The sequence below is a fragment of the Camellia sinensis genome, chromosome 10 (assembly GCF_055761805.1).
Source record: "Camellia sinensis isolate YWXY chromosome 10, ASM5576180v1, whole genome shotgun sequence".
Lineage (NCBI taxonomy): Eukaryota > Viridiplantae > Streptophyta > Magnoliopsida > Ericales > Theaceae > Camellia > Camellia sinensis.
The window spans coordinates 23,616,910-23,635,266 of NC_138970.1; the positions used below are offsets into that span (position 1 = coordinate 23,616,910).

At 38.0% G+C, this 18,357-nt stretch overlaps 1 protein-coding gene across 1 annotated transcript; it reads right to left on the reverse strand.

Annotated features, from left to right (window-relative positions):
- Positions 1-11,342: 11,342 nt before the first annotated feature.
- On the reverse strand, positions 11,343-15,394 carry LOC145801017 (protein NRT1/ PTR FAMILY 3.1-like). Its single transcript, XM_082891080.1, has 3 exons — positions 15,183-15,394; positions 13,691-14,250; positions 11,343-12,495 (listed from the first exon to the last, which is right to left on the reverse strand). Exons 1-3 carry the CDS (start codon positions 15,351-15,353, stop codon positions 11,553-11,555), a joined length of 1,674 nt encoding a protein of 557 aa, XP_082747206.1. The 5' UTR covers positions 15,354-15,394; the 3' UTR covers positions 11,343-11,552.
- Between the last annotated feature and the right edge of the window lie 2,963 nt (positions 15,395-18,357).

The following is an 18,357-nucleotide window of genomic DNA, read 5'->3' on the forward strand; positions in this document are numbered from 1 at the left end:
TTCTCCTTTGACAGTTCCGACACCGAGATCGGTAGGAAATTTCATGGCCAGATGATATGTGGATGTGATGGCTTGGAAGGCATTTAGGGCTGTGCGGCCAAGGATAATGTTGTAAGCGGAGGGGCAGTCGGCCACAAGGAAGGTGAGCAACTTAGTGGTCTGCCGCGGGTGCTCGCCGATGGTGATAGGCAGATCGATGGAGCCGATGGAGGTCACTCGGTCGCCGGTGATGCCGACCAGAGGGGTTTGGAGAGGGGACAAGCTCTCCTCCCCGATCTTGAGTTGGCGGAAGCAATTGAGGAAGATGATGTCTGAAGAGCTGCCGTTGTCTATGAGGACTCGTCTGACCTTGTAGTTGGAGAGGATGGCGGAAATGACAAAGGGGTCATCATGTGGGTAATGGACTCCTGCACAGTCGGTGTCGGTGAAGGTGATGAGTTCGATCCATTGTTTTGACTGTTTGGGAGGTCGGTCCACCGTCGTCACTGCTTTGTCTGAGCCTTGCCTGATTTTTCTGAGTTCTGCCTTCTGAGCCGAGCGGGATGGCCCCCCGTAAGCAAGGCCCCCCAAAATGACTCTGATTTCTCCGACTGGTGGAGGGGGATTGCCCGGAGGCCGAGGCTGTGGTGGCGGGCGATCGTGGCCTTCGTTTGGTGGGGCTTGATTGCGGGGTGGTGTGCGTCGGCGATTGTTCCTGGGAAGGTCAGTTCTTTGCCTCTGTGCGGGGCGGGGGTCTGTGAATCGGCTGAGGCAGCCCTGGCGGATGAAGGTCTCGACCTGGTCTTTGAGGTTGATGCACTCGTCGGTGGTATGGCCATGGTCTTGGTGGAAGCGGCAGTATTTGGACTGATCTTTCCGGGTGGAAGGGTTTCGGGACGGCAGGGGCCACTTGAGGGGGTAGTCCCGCTGGATTTGATTGAGGACGTGCTCCATGGGGGAGTTGAGAGGTGTGTACCGCTCAAACCGACCGGGCGGTCTGGTCGGAGTCGACCGATCGGTTCGGGGGGGTCGGTCATTATAGTGGGGTGTTTGGCTATTATACTGGGCGGTTCTGGGCTCGGAGTCTTTCCTCTTTTCTCTGGGGGTCGGATTTTTAGGGGTCGGCTCTTGCCGAGCGGCCAGGGAATCTTCAGCATTCATGTATTTCTGGGCTTTGGATAGTAGAGCTGCCATGGTGGTTGGGGGATTTTTGGAGAGGGAGAAAAGGAAATCAGACGATCGCAGGCCGGCCATGAAAGCGGTGAGGATGACCTTGTCGTCATTCTCCGTTACTTGAAGGGCTTCGTTGTTGAACCGGGTGACAAAGCTGCGGAGCGACTCCCCCTCGGTCTGACGAATGTTAAGGAGCTGGGTGGCTGGGCGTCTCTGACGTTGGGCTCCAATAAAGTGGCTCAGGAAGGAGTCACTGAGGTGTTGAAAGGTGGAGACGGAGTCCGCCGGTAGTTGGCTAAACCACAGCCGAGCTGATCCCTTCAGTGTCACTGGAAAAGCTCGGCACATGATCTCGTCAGGGAAGGCATGGAGGATCATGAGGGTGCGTTAGGTTTCCAGATGGTCGACTGGGTTCGTCGTGCCATCGAAGGAGTCAACGGTAGGCATCTTGAACTTGGCAGGCAATGGTTTGTCGCGGATGGAGGCAACAAAAGGCGAGTTGGTGGTGACTGAGGGCTTGTGCTGAATGTTCTGCATGACCCCTTGTAGTTGGAGTTTCATAGCTCGGATTTCAGCATCCCATAGGGGAATGCTGTCGTCCTGGTCGGTCAATGGAGGCTGGACACTGCTAGCTTCCCCCTCAGGAGCCAGTGCTGCGACTGGCGGGCGTGGAGGTGGGGGTGGTAGGTTTTCATGTTGGGGAGGAAGGGGCTGCGAACCTTCTGGGTTAGGCGGAGGGGGTTGTGGAGCAGTATGGCCTGGGGTTGTTCCTTGGTTGGGTGGGATATTTGGAGGTGGAACGGGGGGGTTTCTTTGGAGTAACGCATTGATCAGGGCCTGGTTTTGCTCGGCCATGCGGTTAATGCTGTTGGTGAGCTCGATGATGTATTGTGGTGGGTTGGTTGGGTGGGGAGGATCTGTTTGGTGATCGGCGGCGTTGTGGTGAGAAGCCATGGACCTGGTCGTGACCATACACCTGGACGGGCAAGTGGGAAAGGTGATGGTGAGAAGGGAGGGCTCCGGCGGTAGTGAACACAACTAGCGCACGGATAAACCACGAAGTTCCCACAGACGGCGCCAACTGATAACGTTCTTCTTCCCGAGTGAAAGGGTCGGACTAGTCCAGGCTCTTCAGGTTCCGGTTCGGGGTGATGATTCTGTCAAATGACCTGCATGCAAGCCCAAAGGGGAACGGGGCAGTCCCCCAGTGAACCCTCCGGCGTGAGAATTAATAGAGGAAGAAGTAGGGAATATGGGGAGAGGGATCAAGAGAGAGATAACTTAACCTTATTCTTGTCTTTCTATCCTTGCTTATATCCTTTGGTCATCATTTCCCTGTCTCCTGTGACGTGCTTCCTTTCGCCGAAAGCCTGTGCCGTAGCTTACCTTGTTTAGGGTGATGGGGCTCTGTTCCGACGGGGGGGTGTTGTCGTAATAAATGCTGTGATGGGATGCATTAATGGTGATGCGTTGTGATAATAACTCTGCAGATCTTTGTCTGCTGATGTGGCCCGTGTCCCACCTGCCATGTGCCCAAATGCCATTGGCCATCCATGTCTAGATGGCCTCCAGCTGTCCTGGGCTTTGCCAACCGGGTTATGCCATTGGTCCCAAGCGATGGGTTTGGGGTGGTTTGCTGTGGGCCGTATGCCTTGTGGGCCTATCTGTGTCAAAAGTGATTTCAGTGCTCTGTAGGTGCTCTCACTCCCAAGATATTTTCATCAAGGACACGAGAAGGACACTCTCCCACTCCCGCTCCACTCACTAGCAAGTGGGGTAACTTGATCTTTTGGTAAAGAGTATATTCCCTTGCGTTAATATGGAAATTTTAGGCATCACATGACCATTAATTTCTTATTAACGTAACATTTTTCAGGTTTTTATTTTTTTTGGTCAAATTGATGAAATGAAATATATGAAGCTTGACGAAAAAAATATATATATATATTTACCAAGGAATTGGATCTGGTTGTTGCCTATTAGAACCAATTCTTATTGTAATCACATGTACAAGTACCCGTCTAACTTATAAATTTGTTTAATTTGCTGATCAAGGTAATTTATGACAAAAATGTCTCATTAGTAAAGTTCTTAGACATAGCTATAAGTTGTTCATGGCATAAATTTTGGAATATAAAAAATATTTGAGAGGGTTTCATATGCCCTAACACTTCATCTATTTATTCTTTTTGTTTGAACACTAAATTGTTGAGTTTCTATGCGGTTGAGTTGGCTAATGAAGCATCTGATGGGAATGCAAACCAGGAACGCTTAGATAGGATTTCTTAGTTGGCTGAGATTGAGGATTTTTAGTAGTGTATGTAGCCTTTATGAGTCATAGTCTTATCTATAGTTGAATCTTGGTATTTATAAGCCGTTCTTAAAAGACATGACCACCAACTCCTGGTTGCATCCTGGTATTCGGTTGAATACCTCATAATACCTTTTAGCATAAGCCCTAAGGCTCTCACCCTCACCAATTTTCAAATCCATCAGGGAGTCTAACCTTAATGGTTATAACTTGTTCGTGAAAACCTGGCCACGAACATCTCGACCAGGCCTTCCTAACTCTTCACAGTTTCTTTTGGCAACTTATGAAACCAATTCGATGCAATTTCTCCAAAGGATGAGGGAAACACCTTGCATAACAATGGTTCATTCCCTGTATACAAAGCCATTGAATTTAAATATAAGGCGATGTAAAAATTCGGATCGGACTTACCGTCATATATCTGGAACCTCGGCATATGGAATCTTTTTTGAGCTTCAAACCTATTTAACTCTACTAAGAATTGCGTTCTCGGCTTGATGGGGGATATGACCTCGGCATTCTGCCGCTTCCTCTGGAGGTAGTCCCTCAAATCCTCCTTAGTCCGACTAGGAGCTCGCCTGTCAACGGATTTTAGCCTTTTTGGTACGCTGCTCTCGGTGTCGTTATGTGTCCTCTTAGGCTTCTCTTCATTCACCGTATCAAAGCAAAGTTCCTTTCCCTGAATGTGCCGATGTTCTTGGACATAAGTTCCCTTGTTACGAGGCGTCTTCTGAGACTCTCTTCTCATCGACTCTGCTCGCCCGGCATCCCGTGAAGGCTGATGTGAGTGTTCCTTCACCCTATCATACTGGGGGACTACTGGGATTGCTTTCTGCCCCTCTTTCTGGGTGTCGTTCTTGGCCGCTGGAATCGGCATGTCCTTCAATAGAAACGGTGGTTGCACAACGTTGTTCTGCATCATGAAGCTGACAACCGATTGTAAGTCTGTCAACTTGTTTGTCATTCCCTTCATCTCGCCGTCCCTTCTTAGGCATCTATCTTTCCATACTTGGAGATCGCTTTCGTTGTAATACTCGTCTCGGCCTGCTTTCTTTGGTGCATCTTTCTCTTGACCGATGTCTTTCTCTCCGGGATTCTAATCCCATGGTCCTTCATCACGGTTTTCCTCCTCTATGTTAGGAATGGCATTTTTACCACTCCCATTAGGGATGTCGTCCCCAATCATCTATTTATGTTCGTCGTTGGCTATCTATTCTCCTTACGTTTCCACAGACGGTGCCAAATTATGGGTGTTGATTTTTGACCACACAACCAAACAGAGAACTCAGTTGGAGAGCACATACAGAATAGACTAAGCCTGAACAAGCTGTCGTAGAAAGATAAAAATCCGGCGGTGGTTCATCCACCCGAGGACACTCCGACGATTAAGTCAGTAATCAATATCTCTCAAAGATAGCAAATTGTGCTTAAACTCACAAGAAAAAACTTACTTTAGACCCATGAGGGTGCCCTATTTTTATAGCTAGCACTGACCTAATCCCTGTAAAAGTCTCACCTCAATAGACTCAAGCTTAATGCTCATCCTGGGCCTCCACCTAGATAGAGATAAACTCTTCTTGTGTCTTATCCTTATCCAAGATTCTCCCCTATTCTAGGACTCTTACCCCTTATCCTCTCATCTCGGATTTTGGCATCACCTTGGCATCAGGACTAGGCCACGTAAAACCTCGGCTGACACTTTTGTATCACTTAACCATGTGCTAACATTCACAAAATATGTCCCTATAGTTACCTTGTAACATTACAATATTCATCTTTGAACATTTATTTTGTTTTCTCCTAAAAGAATAATATTAATTATAAATTTCACTATTACAGCGCTAAGCTATTTTCTAATTTTTTTTGTTTTAACAGTCTACAGAAGAGATATTGTTCATGGTTGATCAAGCATTTCGGAGCCTTTGGTTCAATCTACTGGGCAAACATGTACATAAAATATTTTAGAGTTGTTTTTGTCTTTTATTATTTTTCATTAATTTATTTTTGCAATTTGATTACAATTAGGAGGGGAGTACTCCTAGTCCATATGATCGGGTTAAACAAATTTTTAAACCCAAGTATAATATGGATGGGGTTCAGAAAAAGTACTTGTAGCCCAATTCAACCGACACACCCACAAATTATACTATGCAATATTCTTTCGTATTTATAAAAATTTATATATATGTTTTACATAATTTAACTTTAATTTTTATAATCATAAATCAATGTATTAGTAAAAAATTACTTATAAAATTTGAACTATTAGCTTTAAACAAGTTAAACACGCACCTAAATGATTAAATTAATTATATTTTTTTTATTTAAAATATGAAAAAATATTATATTATGTCTTCGTTTAGCAACTTAGGTTGGGTTGGGTTGGATTGGATTTGGAGCTATTTTAGTCATAAAAAAACAAAATAGGTTTTTTAGTCTAATAAGACAAAATATTACATCAAACTCATAATTATTGCATTCTTTCTCTCACAAAAAGTCAAAAAAATTAAAAATCTCTTTCTAAACAAAACTTTTTAACCCTAAATTAAAATAATCAAAAAAAATTAAAAAGTTAAAAAAACAGCTCACTTCCCAAACGAATCTAGGCTAGATAGACAGATTTAAGATTTTTATATTGTTTCTGAACATGCTTGAGAATAAGGTAAGACTCAATCATGAGCTGAACTTTGGAAATCATTTCAAGTGGTATTATGGGTTTGTTTTGGAAGAAGGATTGTGTTGGGTTGTGGGCCATTTTAGTTATAAAAAGATAAAATATATATTTTTAATTTAATAAGACAAAATATCATATCTAATTTATAATTATTTTATTTTTTTCCTCATAAAAGTCAAAAAGTGTTTCACAAACGAGACTTTTAACCCCAAGTTAAAATAACTAAAAAGTCAATCTACATCCCAGACGAACTCTGGCCTTATTTGGTAGAACTGTGGGAAAGTGCTTATAGCTTATGCCTAAACAGCTTATAGTTTATAACTATGAACATAAGCTGATTTCTGACTTATAAATTAAGCATCTCCTGCCCCACTCAAAGAATAAGCTGATTTCTGACTTCCAAAAAGGTATAAGCTATAAGCTATAAGCTAAATCAAACATATCAAAATAGTTTAAATTAAGCTGAAAGTTAAAATAAGCTGCTTTTAAGTTCGGCCAAACAGGCACTTTATATCGTATGGGTCTGGCTCAAACATGTCCAAATCCGGCTCCATGTCAATCCCTACCCTATATTGGCTTAACTGGGCCTAGCTGAGATTTTTCTAATATGGCCCAAACCCGGCTATATTGGCTTAACTGGGCCTAGCTGAGATTTTTCTAATATGGCCCAAACCCGGCCATATTAGCTTTCGTTATTGATTTTGGCATTGCAATCTTTTGGGATTAGTTTAAATTCCCAAAATTCAGACAATCATGTCAGTCTTAGGTTGATTAATTCCACATTTCATCCTTAAATTCCATTTGCCCACCTACTCCTTTTTAGTCAGGTTCTTTTATAAAAGCTTATTTAAATATATATATATATATATAAGAAATAAAGTAATGGCAACTTATTACTTATTTATTTATTTATTTCTTAATTGTTGAGACTTTACAACCCATAGCGAATATACTTCCGGGGTGAAAAATTAAAAAAGAATGAATAAAAAAAATAAACAAACAAATAAATAAATAAATAAAGAGAGGATTCTTTTCGAGTGGACTAGGAATGGCAACGGGGCGGGGCGGGGCGGGGCCAGGGATCACCCTCCCCGTCCCCGATCCCCGATTGCAGAACTTCCCCCGTCCCCGGCCCCGATCCCCGACGGGGATCCCACTACCCCCCACCCCCGCTCCCTAACGGGGATCGGGTTTCCCTGACCCCGAAAATCCCCGGCCATCAACAACCTACTTGAGCTCAAATACAACATCATCAACAGATCTTCAAAAGAAATTAACTCCAGAAAAATTTAAAAAAAAAAAACATCAACAGATCACAACACATCAACAGATCTTCAAATAGAACATCATCAACATCAAAAAAAATCAAAAGAGAGATCTGAGTAGAGAGAGAGGTTTGAGAGAGAGATCTGTCGTGGTGGAGACGAGAGGAGGAGACAGAGGGAACGTCCTCGTCGTCGGAGGTCTCGAAGGAGAAGGATGCAGCCCTCGTTGTCGTCGGAGGAGAAGGAAGAGGAGTTGGCACTCCTCTCGGAGGAGGAGGGTCTGAATCGGTGGAACGTCGTCGTCATCATCGTCGTCGGAGGGTCTGATTCGATGGAACGCCATCGTCATCGTCGGAGGAGGAAGGAACGTCGTCGTCGCCTGTAGACACCTTATTCGGCAATGATTCTGAATCTGTAGACATCTATCTGCCATTGATCTTCATCACAAGATCTCCACAGGAGAGAAAGACGGAGAGAGGCAGAGAGGCTGAGAGGAGTGTGATGTGAGTGAGAGAGAGGGCTAAACATATAATATATATATATATATATTATAATAACCCTAAACAAATAATATAATATATATATATATTATAATAACTATACGGGGGTTCAGTCGGGCCGGGGCCGGAGCCGGGGTTTGGGAACTTATCCCCGTCCTCGGCCCGAAAGTCATCGGGGATTTAATTTTTAATACCATCCCCGGCCCTATGGGGATAATTTTCGGGAAAAAACCATTTCAATCGGGGTCGGGGGATCGGATCCCCATCGGGCTGGGTTTAAATTGGCATCCATAGAGTGGACTTTGGGGAGTGTTGTTGGTTGGAGTCCGAGACTCACTAGTATGTATTATTTATTGCATCTCATAATTTTGAAAGATTTATAGAGTTTATCACATGTTTCGTATTGGTAATTTAAATTATTTGTATTTTATAATTTATTAAGAAGAATATTCATATAAAAAATTAAAATAATTAGACATCGGTAATTATGTGTTTGAATAAATTTGTATTACAAAAAATGAATGGTTATTATTGAAATTATATTTATCGTTCATTTTTTTAAAATAAATATGATTCAAACATATAATTATCAATGTCCAATCATCTTATTTTTTATATGAATATGCTACTCAATGAATCTAAAAAAGTGAACGGTTCAAATTACCAAAATCAGATCCAAAATGAGCCTACCAAATCTAAACACTCTCGTAAGTTAAGATTACAAAAAAAAAAAAAAAATGAGATGATAAAAGTCAAATCTTACATTGATTTTTGTCACTTTCCAAACACATTAACTAAAAAAAACTCCTAAAAATTCAAAAAAAAAAAAAAAAAAATCCCAAAGACCCACTTAGTTAGTTGGATTAATTGTAGGGGGAGTTATGGGCCGGTCCTTTGGACTGGACTTAATTCCTAAGAAGTCTTGACCAAAAATAATTTAGCCCATCTTTCATTTGTACCACTTACATTCAGTTGAGTGATTTTACCTTAAACTCAAACATCTCTCTCTCTCTCTCTCTCTCTCCTTTATTTCTATCACTAGCACACCATTTCTTCATCCTCCTCCATCACCAACCATCATCTCCTTCTCCTTCATTGCCATCACTGTTGCTCCTTCCCTATCATTCATCTGTTAGCTTCAGCATTGTAATCCTCCATCATCGATCTACCATCTTCGACATCATCGTTGCTACCATCTTCCTCCATCACCAATCTACCATCTTTGACATTGTTGTTGCCACCATCTTCTTCCATCACCAGTTTGGGATGCAAAGGGTCTAATCAGTGTATTAAAAGGCGTTGTTGATCTTCTACAGATGTGTAACTGATCTGATAAATTTGTTACTTAATTCAGTAATAAATTTGTTACTTAATTTATGAATGATAAATTTGTTACTTAATTTAGTGATAAATTTGTTGTGATGCTCCTTTTCTCTCTCAAATTAAGTCTACTATTTATAAATTTTTTAACAAATTCATCAGTGATAAATTTATCACTGGTTTAAATAAATTTATCACTAGTTTATCATTGGTTTAAACAATATAGAGCTCCGAACTTGTTAATGTCAACACACACATCTACATTTATGTCGATTTTCTTGATCTCTCTCAGATCTAACATCATCTCTCTCAAATCCAAAGGTCACAAAGACAGTTCTCATGTTCACCAACACCAAAGAATTCATCAATGGCTCTAGAACTCGTCAATGTTGACACATCCCTTCTCCATTCATGTCGATTTTCTTGATCTCTCTCAGATTTAACGCCATCTCTCTCAAATCCAAGGGCCACAGAGGCAGTCCTCATGTTCACCAACACCAACAAATTCATCAATGGCTCTAGTAGTTTTCATGTTCACCAACACTACTAATTCATCAATGGCTCTTGCAGTATAACAGTAGGGTCAAAATCGGGAAAAAAAAAATACAACAGAATTTCCTGGTGTATGAGATAGAAACTTAAGACCTAATGGATAATAAATTTAATTATTGGGAAAAAAAACCCTTAATTGTATATCTTCTTGATTTTAGAGTTACTATAAAAGAAGTGTGTTGTATTTTTCCAATTGAGAAGTCTACTTCATTAGTCTTACAGACATCCAGTGTCTCTTCTTCCCTAGCTAGAATTCTATGATGAGGACTCAAATTTTTAATGTTATCTTTTACACATTTTCAATCAAATTTTTCATTAACATATCCAAAATCCGTTAAGATATGACTGGGTGGTAAGGTGGCTCGATCAAATAATATCAAAGCAAATCTATTTTTTAATTGAATTAATATTTTTTTCATTATCAATCCAAATTGTGTTACGTTTCTTAAAATGAAAAAAAAAAATCCAAAATTTTATTCAGAATTTAAATATGTGAACAAAATTCATTTTACATACTTCTCAACACGCTAATTTTAAATTTATACCATATACTTTACTCTCATAGTAAAATCCTATGTACATTTTTATGATTATTAAGGATGGTTACAAACAAATCCTGTGAATCAAACTTATTTATCAAAAAATCATATTAAACTTTTAGTGATAAATTTATCATTGTAAAATTATTTTTTAAAAATACAATTCAACTATTTATACTTCCTGCATTATATTTCAATACAAACTAAAACAAATAAACTAAAGTTAAATCAAAACTCACAAACAAATGCTAAAATGTTTCAATCATTTATCACTTTGGTAAATTTATCAGTATCATTACTAATATGAAATGATCATTTTACAAACACAAAACACATTTAAAAAATCTCAAAATTTTATAATTCTCATCATACATTAAAACATAAATAAATAAAATAAATTTACTCAAATCTTATGAATAAATATGTCTAGTTAATAAGAAACTCTGGTAATTGTTTTAAATTATTAAGTGTCTTTAAAGTGTTATTGATATTTTTGCCAATAACTGCCGAATCTCAAATTGTTTTTAGTATCGTATAATTTAAAGGGGCATTTACGACCAGTCAGTCTTTTTGACCGGACTTATTTAAAAACCCCGAATCTGTTGATATTTATGGGCTTGAAATGGCCAAATTCCTCCTTTTTAGATCAAACTGGACTAGTTTGGCCCGTTAATTTGAGGTAATCCAGCCCAACATGAACTTGTAGTGGACAATGGACATGAACAAATTCAGGTTTAGATCAAGGACCTCCACGGGTCAGTAAATTATACGTTCGGCCCAAAACAAAATGAGAAAAATGTATTGTATAAAAAAATAGAAACAGCCCACCAATATGGGATAAAATAAAAACTCAGTACACTAACAAAAGCCACATAACGAGGGAAACATGATTTCTCAAATAAAGTGTATAAAAATAACCAATTATGTTAGTCCAGTCTTCAAAATAGTTACCACATATAAATAACTAACATAACAATTGATAGAATGGAAAAATTGCATAGTCCACAAATTCAAACTTGAACATTACACTTGATAAAAAAATACTTCATTTATTATCATATCTAACTTTGATGCATGCTATATGAGAATAAATATTCTGATCAACTTCTATCAAATTCTAGCAATAATCATGTCTATAATGAGGCATTCGTTAAAATATATATATATATATATATATATATAAATAGACATGATTCCTTTTTGCACTCACTAAAATTAGAGCCAAGTACTGCAAATTTTTTAACATGGCACAAGTTCCCCATTTCCAGTGGCACCATTCAATGCCTTAGATGGTGTCTTATGATCCTCTCTAGCTAATTCCACATCACCCCCTTCACCATTTCTCTCATCAACCACCTCTTCCAATGGCTTGTAAGTATAAAACCAAGCACATATCACATAATACAAGAGATTCAATACTTGTATGCCACTCACAAGCCAATAATAGTTTTCCAATCTCCCCCTATTGAGATTCCTATTAGGCAACCAATTCCTCTCTTTCCCACTATACTTATGAACCATTGACACCATGAAAGAACCAATAAAGTTCCCCAATGATATCGATATCCAATACAGTGCCGCGGCTGTGCTTCTCATGCTTTCTGGCGATTGACTGTACAAAAACTCCAAATGCCCGACCGACATAAAAACCTCCGCCAATCCATGGAGGCAAAATTGCGGTACCAACCAAAACACACTTATGGGTATGATCGCGGTAGGCTTGTCGAGTAAGTTGTGATTTGCTGCAACCTTTTTTCTTTTTATTTCCACTATGGCAGACACAATAGTTGCAAGAATGTTGACTGTAAACCCTATCCCCATCCTCTGCAAGCACGTGATGCCTGCAGGGTTTTTAGTGAAACGACAAGCGAAGGGCACGAAAGCACGCTCGTAGAGGACGAGGCCGATGAGGACGGTGAGGATGGAGAAGATGGAGAGGCTGGCAGGAGGGATTTGGAAGGTGGGGGACAGGTGGCGGTCCATGGAGCGAGCTTGGAGGATGATGAAGCTTTGCTGGTGGGATTGGGCGGTTGCGAGGAGGATTCCTGCAGCCCAGATGGGAAGCATCCGGATGATGGACTTGAGTTCCTCGACGCGGTGGACGGTGGCGATTCTCCAAAGGTTTGGGGAGGTTGGATCTTTTGTGTCTTCTTCTGTTACAATGGCTGCTCGATCTAGCCACCTTCAAATAACAATATGTATAAGAAACGATTTTAATCATTTCAGACATAATGTCTGAATGCAGTAAAATATAAGAATTGTAGGACTAGTTTCAATGGTCTTAAAGTATGTATTTGGTTATAGTTTAGTCAATTGAGTTTTTAAAATTTTCAATTTAATTTCTAAACTATGAAATTTGAGTTTAATTCAAATTGTCCTAACTCTCATATCATCTATTAGCTGAGCTGGGATATTTTTTGAACAACTGTGCTAGAGACCCCCACTGGGGGTCGACCCCCAGTGAGGTGGCAGCCCCTCATTCGTCCAAATCACAAAAAAAAAAAAAAAAAAACAATTTTTTTTTTGACCAATGGGAATCCTCCATTCATGACCCCCAGTGACCCCCACTGGGGTCTGAGGCATTTTTCATTTTTTGAACTTCAAAATAAATACACAATAAAATTTTAAAAAATTAGGGGACCATAATGCGACAAAGTCAATAATTTAAGGACCACAACAGAACAAAAACACAACAAAATGCATACTTTTGAGTGTACTTGATCTTTTTAATTTTTTTAAGGGAAATTACATGTCAGTGCTGGTTGAAAAAAATATTTACAAATTAATGATGAATTTTATGAATATTAAAATACAAATTGATAAACTTTTTTTTATTAACGGATAATTAATTCTTGGAGGTTCTACTAAGATATAATTTTCTTTTTTTTTAATAATTTTTTCTCTTGAATACATCCAAACAAATTTGGAATACAAGTAACCACCCAATACCTTCACATATCGGATAAAAGTAAAATATCATAACTTAAACTTAAAATCTCCTGCATAAAACTTTACTTAACATTTGAGCTAACTCTCACTCATTGGTTTATCCTTTCAATTTTTGTTGAGACTTGATATAAAATTTCAAAAATATCACAAACTCCCATTAATCAATTAGAGTCAAATTAAATTGGTAGAATCTATTATTAATTCATTCTACACATTGCGAAAATATCTCAATTTAGATTACTTTATAAATATCAATAAGTTTGTACAAGTATAGAATCTATACACAAGAACCAAATACAGAAAATAAATGGATGGATAAGATAACAAATCTTATAAAATCTTTTCCATCCACAAATTTTCTATGTCTGATTCGATATTTAGTTTTTGTGTCCTACCATTGTTAGATAAATATAAAATGTGAATCTTACTTGAGCTGGTGAGTATGTAGAAGCCTTCCATTGTTAGAAATCCCAGCATCAAGCTCTCTATTCTCATATAAATCCCTAAAATCATGTGGCCCAACTTCCTTCCTCTTCTTCACAGCAGCAACAACAACTTGAGCCATCCTAACCAAAGGACTCCCGCTTGGTTTTACCTTCTTATACAGAGGAGACCCCAAAACAAACACAATCACAGACACAGCCATAGCAATGGTGGGTATTCCAAGTCCCAGACCCCAACTCACATTGTCTTGGACATAAACAACTACTGTTAGGGCACTCAGTGAGGCCATTCCCATGCAGAAATAATACCAGTTGAAGAAGTTCCAGCTTCTAGACTCTACTCCTGACTTGGACATGTCGAATTGGTCAGCGGCAAAGGTGACGACGCAGGGTCGGATGCCGCCTGAGCCGAGGGAGGAGAGGAGGAGGGAGATGTAGAGGATCCATAGTTGGAGGGTGGAGGCTTCTTTGCAGTTTACTTGAGTTGGGCATGGTGGTGGGCGGAGTTGGGGGAGTGTTGCTGATATGGTTATGCTCACCAATCCCTGTTTGGCCCAATTGTGTTATTTCAATTTATCATTGCAAAACCATATATAGTAGTATTAAGTCCTGACACTATTTTTGTCATGTATATTATTATTTGGATGATTAGGAGTGTGACAAAATTTTGAAAAAGAAAAATGTCAATTTCATTTTTATCCTTTTTAATTATTATTATTATTTTTTTTCACATTCTTAAATTATCAATTTCATTTATTTAGTCTCTAAGATTTTTAATTTCAGAATACATATTAGAGACATTCTGTCCAAATCATAATAGGAAAAATCAAAGCTAATGGGCAAAAGGATAATTTCATGATTTAGACAGCTTAAATCATGTAATCAAACACTCATCTTCTTATTCATACTATATTAAACAATCTATACTTTACCCTCAAACACTCATCTTTTTCTTCATCTCTTATTTCAAAACTGTAAGTAAGAAAAATGAATATTTGATAATTGTATAATTTAAATTATTTAAATTTCAAAATTACTTTTTTACTCATCAAATTAGACTCTTTTATTTTATTTTTTTAGATAACGCACGACACAACCCTTTTAGTTAAATTAGACATCCAAACTTGGGGATACAGAGATGCACCACTCCACGGCAATAGACTAGGCTTCGCTTAAAAGTTGAACTAAATATCTGAACCTGAACGTTATAAATCCCAGTCTTACCAACTCAACTACATTCTTGGGTATCATCAAATTAAATTTTAATGTTTATTGATTCGAACAACCCTCTAAACTACATTAGTTGAAATTAAAATTTGTAACGACTAAATAAATTAAATTGATAGTTTAAAAATGAAATAATTTTTTTTAAAAAATAAGCAATAATTTAAGAGATAAAAGTAAAATTAATTAAAAATAATAACAACATTAAGAAAATAATTTATATCTTTTTAGAGAGAGAGAGAGAGAGAGAGACCAGTTCATAAATAAGGGAACCAGCGATGATGGTCCAAAAACGGCCAGCGAAGGAGTCAGCAATCAAGGCACCAATAATAGGTGTTAAACTGGCTGTCGCGGCAAAGTTACTCAGTGTGTTTGCTGCTGCTACCATTGGCATGTTCAGCTCCTTCGTCAAGTATGTTATCATGTTTGCATGTGATCCAGATGATCCAAATCTATCACATATTTCATTTGCTGCCCAAAATCACACACCCAACAATCACATTATATTAGTTTATCAGTCAAAAGTCCTTTTACACAACCCATCAATATTTTTAAAAAAATTACAGAAGAATGAGGTGGAAGTGGTATTGTTATAAATATAAGGTATTTTTATGGATATTTTGTTTTAAAGGGGGAAATTATCCATAGGTCCCATGGGAAACATGTGATCTCCATTTAATCCCATAACTTTTTTACTACACCCAAAAGTCCTTTCCTCTCTCTCTTCTTTTTGCTTTCCTTCCTCTCTCGTTTTTTTTTCTACATTTTTCTGTCACCGTGTTTGTCATGGAAGAGGACCACCGGTGATCATATCTTTCTCCATTGATCGGGGTTCATTGATAACCACCAAGCATTGAAATCAACTCCGACGAAGAAGATGATATATTTTCCGACGAAGAAGATGAATGGATCTACTTAGATCTGATATAGATCTACTCAGATCTACATCAGATCTGAGTAGATCTACACAGATTTGGTTAGACATCCGTCTTTCCCCTTCGATCTTTTTTTTTTTTTTTCTCTCTCTGCTATACACTTCTGTTTTTCTGTTCTAATGGAGAAAATTTTCGAATTCTGAACAAGCAGTTTTCGAGTTTTAGTTACAGGCGGTGAAAACTGTAAAATTTTGCAGTTTCAATTTTTTTTTTTGGTGCTGGAATGAATCATGGTTTAAAACTGTAAAATTTTACAGTTTTATAACATTCTTTAGAACTGTAAAATTTTACAGTTTCATAACATGTTTTTTAATTATTTTTTTTCCGGCAATATTCTAGACATTCCGGTGAGTCTCCGGCGACCGTTAAACGGAAATCCGACGGTAGTAAGATGTGAACAGTGTCTATAAATTAAAAAAAAAAAAAAGGATTTTTTGGTAACAATTAAAAATGTGTTTGACTAATTGGTACAAGTATTTTGTTTTGGGATTAGTTGGGTTTTGAACTTATTACATGGGACTTATCAGTAAGTACCCCGTTTTAAAGTGAAACTATTAAATCACATTATTATGCATGAAAGTTCTTTATAAATTTTATATTTGTATATTATTACTCATATTTTTGTTGATGTAATCGGTCTTGTTTTTATTTTTATTTTTTTCAACGTTCATTAGTAGATTTATATTTACTAATTAAAAATTAAGAGAAATTGTACTTCAATGCATGTTTTCAAAAAAAAAATTACAAAATTTTTCCTAAGTTTATAAATATTTTGGGAATGTATCGCTGATTGGTATTTTTTATTAGGGGGGTATGTGCAACTTATCTGAATTGTTTATAACTTTTTTATTCAGGAGTATGTGTTAAATTATTTGGTATAATTTATGCTTATAACTTATTAGGTGAAATAGAAAATAAGCTAAAAAAATGTAATTTTCAAAAATTAACTACCCCCATTCAGAAGCATATGGGTCAACTAATTGAGAAGCAAAGTGTGGTTTAACTCAATAGTGGGCTTTGGGTTGACCCACAAAGAGAATAATTTGACATCTTCTCGGTTTAAACTCCATTTGTTTGTGGGGCAACCATTAACAACGAGTGGGCCGGACCATTAATTTCAAGTTTGAAAATAATAATAATAACAGTAAATACTTGTTGGAGTAGTTATTTAACCAGGCTTTTCGTTTAGTAATGTGTTTTGAGATTATAAATTTATGTCCACCCAAAAACGAGATTATAAATTCAATTTCTAGAGAGTGGAATTTGATATTTTTTATTTATTTTTATTTTTTCTAATATGGGAATTGTATAGGCTGTTTATTTATTCTCAAATTTAGGCTAGTGGTGATTGTTAGGGTTAGTAACTGTTAGGCCTTCTACCTTTTGTTGGACTTTAGTTAAGCTAATTTGATGTAATTGCTCAGATAATTGTATAAAGAGAGAAAAAATAAAAGAGAATCTCTGTATATTGAATATTAATATTTATAATTATTATAAGTAGTAGTCTATATACTAGACTTATATGAATTGTTAATCAAGAAATCATGAGAATAATAAAATCGAAAGAAATATGGAAACTTAATAACTATGGAAAATAATATATTGTAGATATGTTTTAATAGTCTCCCTCAAACGTAAACTAACAGTTTGAAAGAACAAAACAAACAAAATAAATGAGAAAATGAGAGTTTGTCGTGTACAACAAACGAAAGAGCCTGCTAAGGGTGATTGAGAAAAATCTGCTACTAGGACAAATGATAAAGGCCTGTTAAGGGCGATTGAGAAGAATCTGTTGTTAAGGCAAATAATAAAGGCCTGTTAGGGGTGATTGAGCGGCGTGGTCACCATAAGAAGGCCTACTAAGGGTGATGTTGAATGGTGTGTTCACCGTGAGAGGGGCCTTAAGAGGCGACTGATGTGATGGGCTTTTATAGGAGCTTGAATGTGGTGCACTAGGGAGCAACATATGTGATTGTACCATGGGAGGCGTAGGAGGGGCACTAGGAGGCAGCTTGGGTAGTTCGCATAGTATATTACCATGCTCACCAAGATATGAGTATATCCCTTTCTTTCAAACTCAAATAAGTTAGAAAATAGTAACTTATTTGAGGTTGAAACGAAAAGAACTGAGAGAGAGAGAGAGAGAGAGTGTGAGTGCAAGAGTAGAAAAAGAATAGATTTTGAGCGATTGAAGGACGCTAGGGTTGGACGATGATGGAGAATGTTGGCATAGGTTGCCAACTAGTCGCTCATCGATAAACTAGGAAGACAAGCGTTATATGTTAAGATAATTGTCTAAAGCGCGCGCACCGAGAGAGAGAGAGAGAGAGAGAGAGAGAGAGAGAGAGAATCTCCCTATATTGAATGTTATTGTGTGTAACGATTATAAGAGGTGACCTATACATAAGACTTATACAAAGTAAGGGTGTTCACGGTTCGTTTTGGATGATTTGCGGATCGATTTAGACCCATTTACATATATGCGGTTTGGGA